The 19345-nt window shown below is 40.2% G+C and overlaps 1 protein-coding gene across 1 annotated transcript in view; it reads right to left on the reverse strand.

Annotated features, from left to right (window-relative positions):
- Positions 1-1050: 1050 nt before the first annotated feature.
- TEC (tec protein tyrosine kinase) overlaps positions 1051-19345 on the reverse strand; it is a 54287-nt gene continuing 35992 nt past the window's right edge. Inside the window, exons 3-18 of the mRNA XM_072861508.1 lie at positions 17723-17824; positions 16617-16698; positions 14883-15011; positions 13422-13462; positions 12763-12944; positions 11862-11927; positions 10015-10069; positions 9773-9852; positions 9087-9220; positions 7756-7830; positions 6801-6972; positions 6420-6636; positions 5814-5878; positions 4640-4758; positions 4134-4291; positions 1051-2105 (exon numbers count right to left, since the gene is read on the reverse strand). Of these exons, the coding sequence (XP_072717609.1) occupies positions 2028-2105; positions 4134-4291; positions 4640-4758; positions 5814-5878; positions 6420-6636; positions 6801-6972; positions 7756-7830; positions 9087-9220; positions 9773-9852; positions 10015-10069; positions 11862-11927; positions 12763-12944; positions 13422-13462; positions 14883-15011; positions 16617-16698; positions 17723-17824 (1755 nt within the window). The 3' untranslated portion in view covers positions 1051-2027. The remainder of the gene's footprint in view (positions 2106-4133; positions 4292-4639; positions 4759-5813; positions 5879-6419; positions 6637-6800; positions 6973-7755; positions 7831-9086; positions 9221-9772; positions 9853-10014; positions 10070-11861; positions 11928-12762; positions 12945-13421; positions 13463-14882; positions 15012-16616; positions 16699-17722; positions 17825-19345) is intronic.

Here is a 19345-nt window from a genome sequence, read left to right on the forward strand (position 1 = left end):
TGTAGAATTTCTCATGACGTAGTGTTGAAAGTGTTGGCAATGCCATACTTTGCAAGGTCTCCACCGAGAAACTGGGGTGCAAAGGAGCAGTTAGGGAAGGAAAGATGAGCTTGGCTTACCTTAGATCTTCCATGTTCCTTTTTCTACTACAGGTAGAAAACCCTAGATTCTCCCCTTTAACAATACATGCAGTTGGTAGTGATTGGGTAGTTTGGACTCGACACTTTAACAGGTTTGTTTGCATAGTTGCAATAATCTTCTGAGATTTTGTCATTAAGAAAAAGGAAATAGCAATTTAAATCTTTTCTGACAGCTTGTAACTTTTCAATGGAATAGCAAGAGAAAAGGAAAACATTTCTTCCAAGAAACAAGAAGCTTCCTCCTTTTGAACATAAAGGTTTAGACAAAGCATCTCCAAAATTGATAACAGAAATACTCAAATGCAGCAATGACAGAATGTATTAAGCTAACTACAGTTACCTTTAATAATCTGATTTGAAATAGACTTCACCATACTCCTCTCTGCCTACTTGCAAAAAAAATTAAAAAAGGTTTTGTGCAATCTGTTTTCTATTACACATGGCACAAGGGCACAAGTAACAAAAGAAAAAGAAAATATGTAATAGAGTTACTCAGGAGGTGGCTACAGCAAAACTGAAGTGCAAATACTCCTCACATCCACTGGTACAAAGTCAGGTTAATTGAAACAGGCTTCAGCAAGGCCGTGGAGACATCAGCCTCTAGCAGAGGGGAACGGGCATGTAACTTCTACAGAGAGTTCAGGCATTTCTGCACGGAACATTTTATCATGGCCGAATTCATTTAAATATATATTCACGCTACTATATATATATATTTAGTATAGAGTGCGTATACACACAGAGATATATATACACATACATGGACTATGATAACACCAGATTCACATGAACAATGAGTTTGGCTTATGATGTACTGACAGTAAATTACTGGCAACACGTTAGTTGGTTCCAAACAATAGTTAACATTCGGTTTATTTACATACATGTGTAGTATGACATTTTCTGTTAAGAACAGAAAGGTTAGATCACTGTACATACAGATGACAGACAGAAAGAGAAGCCCTCCTTAAACACACCTGAGAGTGTACTTCCTTTCATTTACAACCCCATGTATCGAGTTGTGTATATAAGTGAAGGTAGGACAAACTTGTGCTTCAATATTTCAAGAGAAAAACACACTTTATATAAATAAATGCATGGAATTTATATATTTACAATACATACAGCATATAAATTATTGTATAATTAATCCAAAACAAGGTACTATGGTACACTGACAGCCAGTTGTGCTGAATCTTGGACTTATTTTTCATGAGTAACATCAAGACTAACTGAGAGAGGTCTCTGGTTGACCAAACAGCCTAGAATGGCTTGGGGCGTATCACGGCCCAGTTCTGAAGCAAAGCTTTTTGAGTGTTACACTAAACTGAAGACTGTGCTGTTAACAACCTACCATGTGCAAATTAAAGAGGCATGTTTTGTGTTCTTGATGTGTCATAAAACACCCATCAACTGAGAAAAATAATGTTTCTGGAGAATCTCTGGAAACATTTCAATGTCAGTAAATAGCCATTTATAGATACCTTCAATTTTTAAGCATGCAAATCACTACTAATACTAATGCCTGTGTAAAGAGAAACTCAAACATGGACTGTATGTACACGAACCCAATCCAGTAAACGCAAATTAGGCTCCTGGGCTTTGGCCACATTCTCTTTCTTCCTCCATAAAGGGCTCAACTTGCCAGCTATGCAATGCTGACTTTTCAGAGAAAATATAGACACTGCTGGTATCGCTGAAGATACTGTGCTCATTTCCCAACATCATGTAAAACTCTTTGTGCTGGAGTGGATCAGATGTTACAGGTTCCCCACGCTGTTTAGCAGCATCCATCAGCTTACAGAATCAAGCCTTTAAAAAGAAGTGGGGAAGCCACATCTCGGGAAAGTGGCTTCTTTCCTGTACTTGTGCTGCTGTTGTCTTTTTTCAGAAAGCATCTTCACCCTCTGCAATGTCAATGATTGTGTGAAGCAAGTCTTCAAAAGTTGGGCGTCCCTCTGGCTTCTAAAAACAAAAGCATGCACAGCTGTGATCAGAAAGCAACAAAGTCGTGTTGATTTTGATAAACTATTGGTCTTGCCATCATTCTGTGGCAGTGAATTTACCGTTTCATTAGATGTGACATGCAAAAATATTTCCTTGTGCGGATTTTGGATGTGTCGCTTAGTCTCGGTAAGCATCACCTTTTTTTTTTACGCTTTGAAAAAGCATAAATAGGTATTGCTGGACTACACTCTTCATATAATTAACTATTTTGCATAGTACTACACTTTCTCCTTTTTCTTCCCCATCCCCACCTCCCCCAGTGAATTGCTCCAATCTTTCTTTACGCAAGTTGTTCATGTTCCTAAGAATTTTGAGTGTCATTCTCTGAAGACTCTTTGACTTCAACGTTATTTTTTGGACTCCGAAATGAGACTGTGTCATAGACTTATGCAACAGCATCCTTCATCTACTCTATTTTCCATACAGTTCCTTATGTGTCATAACATCCTGTTTGTTTTGTTTAATTATGGCAATACACTGAGGTAGTCTCTTCTCTGACCTTGCTGACACAGTTAATTTAGCATCTTCTGAATGTCTGGGTAACTTGCACTTTTCCTCCATTTATCAGCCTCTTTAGATTTGTATCACCTGCTAAATTTTGAATCCTCAGTATTCACTTCCCTCTACAAATCAATAATAAATTTATTAAATGAGGACTGAGGTACCTACAGTTAATCATATTTTATGACAAAGATTGACAGTATCTTGCCATTGCTTGTGTCCTGTTTGTGATTCGCAAAGACTCTTTCTCTCCCACGTGATGACTGCTTAGATTTTATTGTTAATAACCCATGATGAAATCAATAAATTTTTAATTAATTAATTTGTTCATATAAATCTTATAAATACATATTAAGATTCAAAGATCATTAACAAATAACTTATCATTATCTTCCAGGTAATTTATTATTCCATTTTAATGACCATTTCAAGCAGGTTACCAAGTACATACAAAATTTAATGATCTTTACTTTCCTGGCTCCTGTGAATAGCTTTTTTGAACTACAGACATATTTGTCATTCCGCAGCCCTCCAGGGCACTGTTGGTTTTAATGTATTTTTTGCTGCATAAACCAACTGGTTTGTCAGTTTTAGATCTCCACCCGTTGGTTTGATGACTAATTGCTCTCTGTTCCAGCACCTTCTCCTCCAAGACAAGCATCAGACAGCATGTCAGCTTTATTACTGGAAAAGAGCAGTTTTTCCCCAGCACCCCCTGTGGCAAAGACTAACTAGAAATAAATCACGCAGCTCTTTCCATTCTTGGCTTCCTTGATTGCTCTCTCAAAATTAGAGGAATCTCATTAAATGCACCTACCCTTAGAGACTTTCCGCTTTAATACTACAAAAACTGTTTTATACTGATTTAGTTGATAAAGTATTAAATTTGGGTTTGCTGCCCCTTTGACCTCTGTGAAAACTGTACAGTCTGTATCTTTCTGGGTTAGGAGGATTAATAGTACAGTGTATTTTTATCTTTCTTTATAAACCTAGGGATTTGTATTTAGATTCAACTGCAAGTTAATCTATATTTCCTATATAATTTATAATCAGATAACAAACTGTTCCTTTAAAAATATTTTTGGTCATTCTGGCATGTTTCTGTAATGATTAATAAACTGAGGCAATATAAAATCAGATTCTCCACCTCTGGGCCATTCTGACTGAATTTTTTTTGCTAGGAGTATTTGTACGCAGATATAATCATGACCAGCACAGATTTAGCAATTATTTCATTTTGTCACTAAATGCCTTTGCATACTTAATCTGACAGTCCATTTATTTCAGAGAAATTTCCTCGGTGGATTTTCTTATCACAGCTCTAGTTCAGTTGCAAACCAGGGGGAGATCTTTGTCTTAGCGATAAACACATGAATAGCTGAGAGAGCTAGATACAGTAAGAATGCTGCAATAGGGATTAACTGCTGTTGCTAGATTGACCTTTTTTTCAATTCAAAGACAAAAAAAAATATAAAAAGTATATACCTCCTGCCAGCACATCATCATCATTTCATACACCTGCTTACAGGCTAGTTTAGGCCGGTACAAACGATGTCCTTGGCTAACCATCGTTACCACTTCATAGTTGGAGCTTTTTTCAAAGGGCATTTTTCCTTCTGTAAATACTTCCCACATTAAAACACCTAAAAAAAAAAAGAAAATAAACATTAAGAAAATAAGCAAATAACTTCTTAAAAATACATGTTTATTCTGAGCCCTGGGCTCAGGATTTCTCATAGATAAATAGTTTGAGATCCATATTCTAGAACGTGTTCACATGGGTCATCGCTGAAAACATCTTATTTATTAAAACCCATGCTACTAGAATAACAGTTCTAAAGGTCTCTGTGGAACTTTACACAAGCATAAAACCGTGCAAATGGTTTCTCTGAGCTTCTTCTCAGATGTCTGAATCCTTCCCAATAACTGGAGCTTAACTAGTATTGATAAAATGTAAAAATAGTGCTTTCTTTCAATGATGAACGTCTTACCAAATGACCAGACATCTGACTTGCTGCTGAATCGGCTATAATTAAAAACTTCTGGGGGGCACCATTTCACAGGAAATTTAGCCCCTGAGGAGCTTGTGTATTGATCATCAAGGACATACCTAAAAAAAAAACCAAAAACAAAAAAACATTATATCCTTCAGTCAGCCTCCAAGCCTGCAAATTATAATTTAGATCTGGATTTGAATATTAGAAGCTCGTATTGCCACCTAATGGCCACGACTGTTAGCATCACATGATAAAAATAGCTTCTCTGGGGCAGCATGGAGGTTTCAGTCAAGACCCAGTTCATTTTTATGACCTCAGAGTCTTCTCTTGTGATTATTAGCTATACAACACAGGTCTAGGCCACCTGCAAGTTAAAGGTCTGCATTATGAGAGAAAATGATGCAAAAGCATACATTTCTTGCTGTGTTTCTCACTGGCCAGTCTGAATTCAGATGTCAGGGGACACGCAAGCTCAGTAGTACAGAAAGGTGGCAAGAGCCAAGAGCAGCATGGTCAAACCACAGTGCTTGAACACCTTCCTTGTAGGCACTGCTCCCCACCCCGCCTCACCCACCCATCAGCCACCTGATGTAGCACCCACGGGTGCTAACAAGGGCAGGACATTAACCCCTCTCCGGGTCTCAGCACCTCCCAGCACTTCAGCTAGAGATATGCAACTCTGAACCATCTACCCCAAGAGGATCCCAAACTCACTGAACAGCCTCTTTCTATCATTTATTTACCAAAATACAGATTAACAACTTATCTCTGCAGCATGAGCTCTGCTGTCCGAGACACCAGCTCTAATATGCCTCCTGCATCACTACAAGATTAAAATTTGTAAGATTTTCACAGATGTTACAGAAAGTTGCTAACAGAAGACCAGTCAGACTACGGAGTCAGTTCGAAGCCAGACCCCTCATGGTAAGCACCAGACAGACTTCTCTAGAGAATAAACTGCCTAGTTTTGATTTTCCAGAATTAAAATGAGTAAGGAAATCGACACGTGACCACAGAACAAACAAACTTTAAAGGCACTGAAAAAAAATGACCCAAAGGAGAGGTCAAAAAAAAGATCATTTTTGCCTGTAATTTTGCTGGGTGTGTGTTGCCTTATGGCTAAGTACAAGGATTATCCCCACAAATGTGTTTGCACACTCAGCCATACCTTGTCATTCCAAAATCTGACACTTTGACCACTCCTGAGTCACTGACCAAGCAGTTCCTGGCAGCCTGCAAAGAGAATGGTTAGATTTGGATGAAAAACTTGCAGTCTCTTGCAGACAAATTACAACGGTCTAATGAGGACTTTGTCCTCACTGCTTAGCAAGTTCACCAATTTACCAAGTTCAGTGGTGTATTCTCATTATAAAAGGTACATCTGCATTTGCTCTTGATAGTACTGTTTTGACAACTAAACCATTTTGTAAAAAACCACCAGAAGAAATTATCATCTCAAGGGATTCATGAATGGTGAAAATGGCACCAATACAGAACAGAGATACACTATTATATCAGCACAAATAGCTATTAACTCTTTATAAAAATTTCAGAAAGATTTTATTCCACTTTCTTGGGAGAGAGAAGCCTCTCATCATTTTCTGTACAGGGCAATTTTAGAGACTTGATTAGACCCTAAAGAGCCAACTTCAACTACTTATAATTTTCTGCAAGAACAGAAGCAGTTATTTACAAATAGACTGTTTCAAAAAGGAATAGGTAAGTTCAAAAATAAAAATTTCAAAGAGGAGTGTATTGCCTAACGGGATGTTACCAGGTCTCTGTGGATAAAGCTGTTTCTCTCCAGGTACTCCATTCCCTCACATACATCTTGGCACATAGTGAGCAGGACGTCTTTACTCAAAACTCCCCGTTTTTGTCTCAGGTAATTGAGAAGGCAGCCATGCTCCATGAACTCTGTCACGATGTAAATAGGCCTCTGTTGTGTGCACACACCATACAGCTGAACTAATTTAGGATGTGTTAGCTTCCTGAAAAGATTGAGATCATGTCGTTATTACTTCCTCCGCCCAGTGCTAGCTCTCCACCCCACAAAACTGCAAAAATACCACCTGCCTGAAGTGTTTTATTTATAATCAGTAAATGGCATCAGAGGCCTGGAACTGGCAATAAAAGTGCCAAGCACACAACTCACATCATTACTTTAGCTTCTTCAATGAAATCCTCTTCATACATCGCACCTTCCCGAATTGCCTTGATGGCCACTTTATACTGCGCTCTCCATTTCCCAAGACGCACTACGCCGAAGAGACCGCTCCCCAGTTCTCTCATGAACGTCAGTTCCGAGGGATTAATTTCCCATTTCTCTATAAAACAAAACAAACAAGAGCCCATGACTGCTGTACTAGGGAACACACCGAACTGGTAGGTGATAGGGAGGAGGAAAGGGAAACTCTGGATTACTAGCAAATCAGGGAATTAGGGAGAAAACGTCTTAGAATTAACTTGAAAATGGAGCATTTCTATATCTCACAAAACAAACATTTAGCTAGACATAACCTTTAAGCAGTTCCTGACCAACACAGAAGGCAAAACTTAAACTTTCCTGAAGCCAGTAATTACACGCTGGTATTATCAGACTTGATTTCAACAAGCTGCCATTGTATAAAGTTGTGCCAGTGCGTAGCAGCTGCTCACGTCACCTGATGTGCCATGCTTAAAACAGGTTATTCAAAAAAAAAAAACCAAAAAAAAGTAACCCCTCCACAAAGATCAAAGGAGCCAAGGTTGAGTCAGCAGTCTGGAGGCTTATGAAGGAGCCAAAGGCACAGCTCTTTAATTGGGCAGAGCTCAAAGTGTCCACAAAAGCGTGGAGGAGGATGCTGAATTCCCCTGGAGCACCAGCGACACATTCTGCCTCTCCTCTCTGCTGCCCTTGGCACCACACACCTACCACCAGCCGTCATGCCGTTGCATGCCGATCCTCTGAGCAAGGGTCTCCAAGGTCCAACTTGGACCCGCATAAGTTAGTATAGCCAAACACAAGTACAAAACTAGGTCTTTGCAAAATTTTTAGAAAATATTGTGGCACCTTACATGTATAAAATCACTAGAAAAGCTACATGCAGATTAATACAACATGCAATTACCATAGCTGAATCCTGCCGTTGTTGGTGCTGTCGTCTTCTTTGGGGTCACTGGGTAACGCAGCCTGGTAACAAGACCTGAGGTTCAAAGATAATTCAAGAAACACAGCTTGCTTCTGAAATAGTGCCAGGCAGCAAATCAGCCACTTGTTCACTGCAAACTGCAACACTGATAAGCTTATAATTATATACAGCTTTGACCATATTTTCTACTATTGCGTTGTTTTGACTGCTCAAAGTGGCTATGAGAGGTGCACAAGAGCAGTCACTGCATCTAACTTGCTGCTGCTTCTTTACTGGTGAGAGATGGTTATAGACATATGCATACATATTTGTGCTTTACAGTTATGCTGGCACCAACAAAGGCTGAGGACCCCTTTCAGATCAGAAAGATTATCTAAAATGTATACCCTCAATGTTACTTTTGATCATTTCTGTTTCACGCATAAATCCCAGCAGTTTCACACCGGGATTTTACATATACAAAATAAATGCTGCATGCTAGCTGAATATTCTCCTAAAATCTTGTCAGAACTCAATACACCATAAGGTAAAAGCAATGAAGCAATTAAAAAACAAGTAGTAAAATCACTTATAATAAATTAAAAGCAGGGTTATGTTTTGGAGCATATATTCTGGAAAATGCCTTTCTGGAAAATCATCAGGAAATGCCGGGTCACCTGAATTAGATATAAACATCTGGAAAATACTGGTCATGAGGGAAGTTTCTGCAGAGACTGGATTTGAAAAAAATATACTGTATTAGTATCTGTGCCTTGAACCTGTTTCCTAAACTCTCCCCATCCCATCATACAGTGGGTGGACACCAGCAACAGCCATCAACTATAGATCTGAAGTGTCTAACCTTTACAAAGACTGATCTTTAGGGATTTCCTAAACAACACGTTACTGTTCTCCTCATCTGTTTGCTATATAGGAAGATTAGATCATTTTAAGCAGCGGTGACCTGCAGGTAAAAAGCTAGTGCCTGGAGAGTACTCTGGGGAAATACCATCCCTATCCATCTGCTGTGGGTTACAGCAGCTGAGGGAGACGCAATGTGGAGTTAAATTAATGATTTTTCCTGACTCGATACAGCTGTTCTTCTGTTACTCTGGGGACAGGAACATATTTATATATTTTTTTAATATATATTTACAGAAAACCTTTCAAATGATTGCCTATATTGAAAAAAAAGTGAAAATGCAGCGTCTCATGACTTCCCTGAAAAAGAAGGATCTATAAAAACCTAAAAACTTTAATTAAAACCCTAAAATGCCTCACACTCCTTTTCAAATCAACCCTAAGTGACAGAAAAAATCCAATTCATCTACCTGCTGCATTATGTTTATGATACTCAATTATTTCTGGAATGGAGTTAAAGAGATGTTTTTCTGCGAGGTAGTATTGCTTCGGTGATGTCACTGTTTCTTTTATATGGTAGTGTCTTATTCCTGATGAACCTTCTCTGGAAAAGTAATAACAATAGTAACGACAGTTAGTAATAATACAGTGTCATTTGTGGTGAATCTTTTAAGAGGAGCACATTGACTAGGAAAAGGAAACCAAAAGGGCCAGCGCTGGTGCCCGATGTCACATGCTTCAGGAACAGCTTGAATATCAAAGATCCCAAGCACTGGTGACTCACCTGCATCCCAGCGCTCAGACCAAGTTGAAGGTTAACCCATAAAACATTAATTTTCAGCCTGGCGAGCTCCCCAGTCCAGCTCACCATATGCTGACACAAACACTCAGGCTGGCAGGAGGGAAGAGACCAAATGGGGTAGGAAAGCGAGGCCTCCTTCTTTGAGCAGCAGTTCAGGTCTACTCTGGATTAAAGCAAACGTGACCTAACCATGGAGTCGAAAATGCTCCTTTTAGTCACCCGTCTTTCCTATCACAGCATCCCTCACTTCTTTGTTGAGCTCTCTCCTGGGCTTTCCTCCAGCCCATGGATTTGGAGATGGATGCAAATGGATTTGGATGAAACAAGGTGTGCAGAGCAGCCACAGAAACTTACCCTCCAAATTTTGTATAAAGGGAAACTGTATACAGGCCAGGCTGACTTGAGTCTCTCACCACAAAACCACCTTCTTTATCCTGAAATGCAAGCACATTGACAGTTTTGTACAAGCAGTTTTAAGCTGCGTGTCTCTTCTACTTGTTCTGTGATTTGTGCATGCCAAAATAAGCATTTGCTTTAATAAAAAAAGCTAATTTACGTGAATTTCATGGTTAATACCGCAAGACTGCTGTACTCACCTCGTTTCTGAGGAGCTGCTCTGCCTTGCTTCTGTTCAGGTTTCTGCTGTACCACCTGCAACACAACATCAGTAACCAAAACTTCTCCAAAGCACGTGATTTCCATAAGATGCTTAAAGCAAAGTATTACAAAGCTACAGATTCAATAATTTTACAGTAACAAAGGTCAACAACTGACCTTTAGTTAATGTACAAAAATCAGCCTCTATTACATTGTGCAGTTATCCCATAAAAATGCCCTGAAACAAATCCAGTGAGATCCCACAGAAGCCAATAAAGTTCAAGTAAGGGAACTAATTTTTCAGGAAAAACACTTCTCAAACACGCACAGGCTGATGGCAGCAGTTGCTCTGATCGGCAGCCCAAAGGCTGTCTGACCGCCCCAGAAAAGCAGCTGCCTGCACACTGGTCAAGCCACCTGCGGAGCTGGCTGCTAGACCGCCGTTTCATTCAATAACTTCACGGCTTTGATTTTCCAGGGAGGACCCACCTACCAAAGAAGAGTTCGAAGTGAATTAAATGTCACGGTTGCACATCCCTGAGCTCGGTGCTGCATGGGCAGGTTAAAGCAGCCACAGAAGCACTGACATTTCAGCCAGCTGCAGCAAGTAATATAAAAAGGAAAAACACGCAGCTTGCAAATGGCACAGTGCAATCATTTTGAGCTATGCTGTCATGGCAGTAACTGAGCAGGGAAGTGGCACAGCAGCCTCTAATCAAGTTCTGCTGTTCCGGAGATAGTGGTTTCTTGCAGTTGGTAGATGACCTGGATTAATCCTCCCTGGACTGCGTGGTGACTCAGAATTATGGCCCCTAGGTGGTAAGGCACAAAGTGGCTGGACCAGATAAGGCAGCCCAGTTCCTTCCTTTCCTTTCTGCCAGCCCCACAGCCCAGCCCAGAGCAGGGCAGGGCTCTTAAGAAGAGCCTCTAAGATGAGAAAGCACAAAGAACAAGTAATTCCCTCTAGTGAAGCTGAGGGCAAAATCCCAGAAGAAATTCTACCTTCTGGCAAAACACAGCAGTAGGAGCCATATGTGGCTGAGAGTAGAGTTTTGGAGCTACTAATGTGGTTTCGTAAACTGTTTTTAATTAGTATTTCCTTACAGCTCCATTTTATCTAAAAGTCATGAAATACATCTTAAGTTCTCAAGCACAACAGTTTATGCTGTACTGAAGTTTGAATATCAAGAACAACATGCTTGGAGTCTACAGTGTTAAAATTTAATTCACTCCGTAAAATTACGGAGTTCTTAAATAAGTACTCCGTAATGAAACATCAACTGGAAAAAGCTTTTTTTTTTTTTTTTAAAGCTACACTTTTATAGCTGGTAAGTTATATGCATACACTGAGACTTAAAATGCACCGAGTGATATATTTTCTTGAAAATTAGAGCTGCCTTCCAAAATCTCAGATCTGTTCTGTTTACTTTGAATGATTTCCACTGTTTCTACTCTACTACCTTACTGCCACACACTTTGGATAGACATGTCACTTTAATATTAAAAAAAAAATATTCAGCATACTTATAACGGGTAAATTTCCTTTAAGGTTTCCCTTTGTCTATCAGAGAATTGGGAGGGGTTTTTTTACTTTAATAGCAAGAGTCTAAAAATTGCATGCCTGATGGTCATCTCGCTAACTTGACTCTACATTATAAATCACAGCAAAATCAATGAGGAGAATTGGAACAAATATATGCCTATTTCAAATATTTAAGTTTCATCTCTGAGATAATTGCTATAGTATGTAAATAATTGCTTTCAAAACTTTAAAATTACATTGTCATTCTTAAAGAACAGGTTTCATTTTATGATCTTCCAGATTTTAATTCAAATATTCACTTACTCATATTGATCGAGGTTGTTGGACTTCTTTCCTGTTACATAGTTGCTTGGAATATATCCTTGTTTTCTAAAAAAATATATAATACATATAGTCTGAGTGAAAACATGTAAAATTGCATGCCTAGAAGACAGTTTTTCATTCTGCTAATTACCAGAGGTCCCTCGCTGTAATTTATTTTTTACTGACCCACCCGCTCTACTGCTGATTATACAGACACTAATTTTCCACATCAGCATTTCCACATTAACTTTCAGTGTGCCCAGAGAAGTGACACGGGCAGCAGCAATGTCCAAGAAAACCAGCAGAAGGGGTGAAGAAGAGTGACCCTCTGCTGCTCTGTCACTTCTGCGCTCGGAGGTCCCAGTCAGTCACTGGAAATACGTTTGGAGCCTGCCACAGCCTAACAACTTGCAATTACCCCTAACATATTGCAACAGGGACCTGATAAATATTGAAGTATGGAAATTTTCACCTTTAAAACCTCAGGGAAAAATTTTAATCCAAGGAATGTAAAGTTGTAGTCATTAAGGCATCTCACTGCAACTCTCTCTCAACTCATTCAAAGATTGCCCCTAATGATCCAGCTATTAAATAAGATGATGATTATTCAAGTCTGGAAGTCGGTGCCTGCTGAGCTGAGTGTTAACGATACTGCTCTCTAATGAGCTGTTCCCCAGGGAAGCGGGAGTACTGTACCAGTCTAGTGAGGTTTTGCAGGCTGGCTGATGCTTTAATTGGGAAACCATAAACTCTTAAATTGCTTTCTATGTGGGAATAAAGATACGGATGAGATTTCAGGGGTCTAATACAGTTATTTATTGACACATAGTCAATATAAACTACTACAACATGGAAATAGTCTTATGAATTTTATAACGAAAAATAAGGACCTCATGTTTACCCATATTTGTCTCTCGCCTTCCACCAGTGAATGTCATTCTTCTCAATCACCATATATTCTTCACCTTTTTCTAATCTTAAATCATGATGTTCTGTAGGCTCAAAGTCATACATTGCTACCACTATCTCCTCCTCTTTGTTGCCATTTTCTTCAACTGGAGGAACAGGTGGCGGAGGCCTTCGCTGAAAACAACCCAACATTATTATCAGGCCGCTCTGCTCCACGCCACCCCACCCTTACCATGGCAGCAGCGCAAACCAGCCGAGCATCCTGGAGGCGAAAGCTGGGCTAGCTCTGGGTTGCCCCAGGAGTGAGCTGCGGTGGCCCGGTGAGGCAGCTGGGGCACGTGGAGGATGATCAACGCGGGTGCTACCCATGGGGCTGGCTCGCGCTGCAGCTCTGCAGCTGCCGGTAAAGGGCAGTGCTAGCCAGCGTTTGCTTTCCAACCCCCTCTCCCACCAGCAGCACAGATACAGCTAATAGGCGCCACTAAATTTCAATGGGATTTTCTCCAGCCTGGGCTTGAAATAGAGCACGATGCCCATTGTCGCATATGGAAATAGACCTTTGCTGTAGGATATAGAAAGAATCACAGGAAATCTAAACACCATCTCAAAACCCAGCAATTATCTATTCAATATTTTAAAGACACTACCTACCACACTTTTTTCTGGCATTGGAGAGGGCAATCTCATTACACCTAGAAACAGAGCATAGGAAAGGATCTGTGTCTATCCATTTAGCTATAAATTTAAAAACTGAATTAAAGGTTTAAAAGGTTTTAGTATCTTAACTAGCTTTCAGGATAGTTTAATAAGTCAGAAAGAAAAGACAGCTCCAGTTAAGCATTAGGAAAACATTGATTAAATATTCTTGCAAAAATATCTTAAATTCAACGGCAAGCTACATTCACCACAGGATTTGGCAATATCTGTGCCACACAGGCATCCCTGAACCAGCCCTCAGATGCAGAAATATGAGAAATAAAAAAGAGACAGAGATTTAAAAAAAGGTAAACAAAAAGGAAGCAGTGTTCTTGTCACCACGATAATCTAAAGGTCTGTTCCTATCAACATCTGCTCTTCTAAAAAAATACTACTTCCCCGACACTTGCTTTGCTAAACAAGGGATAAATGTTGTATGTATTTTTTATTACTTCTCTCAGGTCCAAGAGTATTTTTTTTCTCCTGTGCTGCTTTTTCCCCCCCCGCTTAAAAGGTTGAGCTGTATGTCAGGTTTTACATCTTCTTGATGAATAAGGCTGACCAAGAGCCACTGTTTATTCTTCAAGTCTTATAATGCTACTAAATCCATAGGTCCTCACCATTCCCGTTTCAGGCCCTGATGTAGGAAACCATCTGGGCACTGGTGATTTCACTGGGAGGTAAGCAGTGAATTTTCCTTAAATCGAGGACTAAATAATTACTGTATCCTTATGTAGGACAATATTGCAGTGAGGGTCATGCTTGCACATCTGTGCATGCTACAGCATCTGCTGCTGAACAAGCAGAACCTGTGATTTGGATGCTGGAAGATGCACGTGCCTACGGAAGTCACGGTTCATCCAGGTTCGGCATACGGACGTTTACAAGCCCCTAAGAAAATTCAGTCATGTGTCTGTAAATACATTAAGCCTTCTTGTATCATTTTTACACTGGTGTAGTAACACTGAATGCAACACAGTTATTATTCTTTTACATGGCTATGTAGAAGTTAGTTATTAAAACTGAAGAGCTGGCAAGGATTTCTAGCTGAATCTTTTTTGCCATCAGGTTTTATCCTTAGTCTGAGGTAAACACTTGGTCAAATAAGTTTCAGATGGGAAAAACAAAGCAAGTGAAACAAATTCAGCAACCTCAATGATTCCTTTCAGCTTTTTCTAAACATTTTTTGACAGGACAGTTCACTGACTTTTACATTTTTTACAAAATGCTTGGAAATTAAACAAACATTTTGATTTACTTTAGGCACAGCATCACTGATTCACTCTGCTCTATAAATTTGTCTAATATCTAGGGCATTCAGGTATGATGACAGGATCATATAAAAAAAGCAGAAAAATATGCCAAAACAACTTCATATGAAAATGTCCTTATGTACATACATTCCTATGTACTTACTGTTTTCAAAAAGATTATACTTTTCACAGCCAGGTGCTAATTTTTCTGTCTGTCTGCAGCACTGATAAATTCCCTCTGTCCAGAATTTAGGATGATATTTTACCATTATATTGCTGTTGTTCTTTATTTCTACAAGAAGAAAAAGAGCATATATTGAAAGATATTTAAAAAAAAAAAATCTGCAAGAGGGACATTTTTAATAAATATTACAATATCTTTGAGAGGAGGCGTAATCTTCACTTCTTATTGGCCTTACTACAGCATTGCTTCTCTTAAGGACCTTCTCATAAGTTTACAAGGGGTGACACAATGATAGTAGAGGACATTTTTAGGATAATACATGACTTTGTTCCCAAAGAGAGTGCTATACTTCCTGCCTAAACTGGCCACCCCAGCAGGGGCAGGCGTTTGGTGCATCCATGCAAGGAGACCCAGGCACCCACCTGCACCCTGCAAAGCAGCCAGGCAGCTGTGAGGGCCCTGGGGGCTCTGCCTGTCCCTTTTCTTTTTATTACTGCTGCAAGTGACTCAATTTCCTCTACAAATAGTGTTCTGGATGGAAAGATAGCTGACATTTATCGCTATTCCATGGCACAATGCCTGTGTTTGGCTTAAAAGGCTCCTTACCCCCATCCTACGGGGCTTGCTGAGTTTCAGAGATTATTCCCTGCCCTGTAGTCCCCAGCCCAGGAATTATTTCTTATTACCTGACAGAGCACCTGCGATTAATGTGAACATTTCATGGTGGCAGCTAGCATTAAGACGTTCTTGAAAAAAACGTCTTTACTCACTATGATAGCATTTATCAGATCACATCTCAGTGGAGATGCTTCCTGTCATTTTACATCAGTGTAAGACCATCATCAGGCCCGCAATGTTGTCTAGCTACATTCAAACAAAACTTTTCAGTGATGCCACTAACTAGCTTGGATAAGCTTTTGGATGGTTTACACATTGTGCAAAAAGCATACAGTCAAATTCTGATTGCAGCTGGACTTCACAAATCAAGTCAAACACCCCGACTGATTTAATACTCCCAGGACCCATTATCACATGCTGTGTATGCAAATGACAAACTGGCCCAACAAAAATAAAAATCGGTGGATACATGCAACAGGAGCTCTACCATTTTATTTTTCTAGCTGCTTGTGGTTTGATGCCAGCCAGCAGCTAAGCACCCACGCAGCCATTCGCCCACTCGCCCCACCCAGCAGGACAGGGGAGAGAACAGAAAAAGCAAGAGGAGAAAAGTTGTGGGTTGATATAAAGACAGCTTAATAACCACAGAAAAAAAAAAAAAAAGTGATGTAAAGGCAATCACTCACCACCTCCCACAAAGCAGACCAATGCCCAGCCAGTCTCTGAGCAACGGCCAACGCAGATGCCAAAAAATCCCAACCACCGTCTTCCCCTACCCCAGTTTTTATTGCTGAGCACGACATTATATGGCCTGGAATATCCCTTTGGTCAGCCCAGGTCCGCTGTCCCGGCTGCATCACCTCCCAGCCTCTTGCCCACCTCCAGCCTACTCGCTGCGGGGGCAGAGGGAGAAAAAGGCAAAGCCTCCGCGCTGCGCAGGCACTGCTCAGCAACAACTAAAACACTGGCGTGTTTTGCAACACTGTTTTGGCCACAAATCCAAAACACAGCACCAAGTTAACTCCAGCCTGGTCAGACAGCTCAAGTAAAGGTATCTAAACATGTCAGATGTTAAGTGTGAGCCGTTTCCATTACCTTCTTTCAGATTCCTCACCCACTGATCCCGGCTTTGTGCACTTGGTGCAAAAATATAAAGTGTATTAACATCATATACAACCTGGAGGGTGGAAAAAACAAACAAACGAAAATCAAAAAAGACATTCACCTGGTAATATTCATTTATTTATTCCTCAGGAAACAGAACAAGACAAATGACTCTTACATTTGGCAAAATTAGTGTCCTCAGCCACAAAATGCAGAAACTGGGAAAAGGTTATTAGGGTTTACTATCCATATATGATGCTTTCAGTAGAATACGGAAAGATTTTGTAATGGTACATTATCTTGAGAGTATTCCTTAAAAATGTTTGCTTCACACTTTGCTTTGTTCATTCGTCTCCGTGTGTTTTCTAAACACAGTTCAATTTAATTGCTAAAGCTATTTCATAATCAGATATCCTTTGTTCCCGGCCATTTCATAATTCCTTGTGATTCTCTACTGCTCTGGGGTGATTCTTGCCTTCTTTTTCTTCACTGCGTGTACCGGTGGAAAGGAAGTATTGCCCTGGGAGAAAGGGGCCAGAGCCCCCTCTCCAGCAGTGGAATTCACCCCCACCCCCTCTATTGTAAGCAGGCACAGCATCCAACCCCCTATATCTAAACCTTTCTTTTTCCCCTCTAAGCACTTTGTTTTCTATGTTTATTTCCATTAAGTTCACAATGTGAGAAAATGCAACAAGTTTTATCTTGATTTTCTTATTCCTATATAATTTAATGGTAATTAAATTTAATTTAGTATGAGAGAATGAAGACAGGGAAAATGGGCTGCCAGCTAACCCGTTTTGGAGGAAGACCAGGACAAGGCACTGTCCAGGCAAAACCCAAGCAGAGAGGGTGGGGAAAAGAAAAAGACCAAGCGTATGAGGCACAGCTGCCAAGGGAGGGGACTGCAGGGGGAGCAGAGCTTGCTGGGGATGGGTTTTAATCACTGATCCTCAACCCCCTCCCACACAGCCCCAGAGAGCCAGAGAACGGGCTCAGGATTTAGAAGTGACAGTAATTTCAAGCAAGCTACATCCAAATGGCTTGGCGCTGTTGGTAAGAGCACTGTAATGTTTATATTTTATATAAAAGGAACATACCTGAAATGGATATTTATTTTGACAGGGAATAAAACCATCACTGTTTACAACTTCTACACATTTAATCCTTGAAATATCCACAGATCCTTTTCTGTACTTTTTCTATAAGAGAAAATAAAAAAACGTTATGTAAAATATAACTAATTTATCTAATTCGCTTTTTTTTCCAGCAGAAACTTCTTGCTTTCTTTTCCACTTATGATACTGATATTGCTTTAACTGCAGAAGTCGTTTATAAAATGAGAGAGAGAGAGAGGGTATAAAGATCTACACTGCTGAAAGTGAACAGAGTACAATATAATTGCTTAGTAAAAAGTACCACTTCTTTCTACAGAAAGTTTCCGATCAGTTGTAACCATAGGTTTAATCTACTCTTCTTTACAAAAATAGCTTGAGTACAGATGAAGGAAGGCTTCCCCCTTGCTGATTTTAAATTACAATTAAAACCGGTGAGGGAAATAGGTGAGACTGCATCATCTCATCTGCTCCCTCACTCTGTTGCTGAGTGCTCCCACCATTTTGTGACTACCGTCGTGTTTCACCAAGTTTCCAGAGAAACGGGGATGCTGCTCCGGCAACACAAGTTCCTGCTGAGGCAGGAAGCAGAAGATGGGGGTGAAACCCATCCCTGGGTCAAGCTGGGGTCTGTGTTGAAAGAACGTCTTTGCCCAAGGCTAGCAGAAGCCCTGAAGAAGCAAGGTCAAAAGCACAGACATCTGAGAAGATTTTGCTCGCCTAAACTGATAATTATGAAGATTTTAAAGAAGGAAAGGAGTGCCCACGGTGCTCAGCAGGTGCTGCCCAAAGTAACAATGCATGGAAATACGGTGTAGCTCAACACTGCAGAAAAGCAGCTCCTTGGAAGAACAGCCCATAACTGGAGGTTATGGCTGGGTTTGGTATGGAGGGAGGTTTACTACATGTAGTTAAAGGACATGTAGACTAAAGCCCAGTACACACCACCTCCCACGAAATGTAACAGTGAAGTCTGCACACGAGTGGACCTTTTTAAGGTGGCTGTTTCTGAAGGAATTGTTTGAAACCATTTTCCTTTACCTGAAGCACAAGAGGCTAAAAATGAGAGCCCAGCACAGAAATTTACAACGCGCTCTATTATGTGGCAAAGGGAAACACATGAACAATACATTTCTGAGAGCAAAATGATGATGAATCTATGCAGACTGTATAGGGCCAGCTCTCTCTTTTGGGAGAACCGAGTCTCTAATAAGAGAGGAAGTTTCTACTGGAATCCGGAACAAAACAAAAATGGCAGCAGTTCATGGCTGGTCCTGAATTAATCCACATCAAAAATTTTGACTTGCCAAGCACATCCAACACATCCAGTCCAGAGTGCAGCTTGTGAAAGATGGACACTGTTCACACAATGTGAAAATAATTAGTAATCACTGAATTATTTGAGATACTCCAATCCTTACTCAGCTGCCCTCTTCTCTCCTGAGGATGGAAATTTCAGCCCAAATAGCACAAGTCTGGCACGATCACAAGCAACTGAAAACACAGTCTTATAAACAGAACCAAAGAGCAACTTCAAATACAGCTGTCACAATTCCACCGCCCTAGAAACACAATAGTTACTACCCATGGAAAACATGGAAGTTTCGT

This window comes from Ciconia boyciana, chromosome 5, assembly GCF_034638445.1.
Source record: "Ciconia boyciana chromosome 5, ASM3463844v1, whole genome shotgun sequence".
NCBI classification, from domain to species: Eukaryota; Metazoa; Chordata; class Aves; order Ciconiiformes; family Ciconiidae; genus Ciconia; species Ciconia boyciana.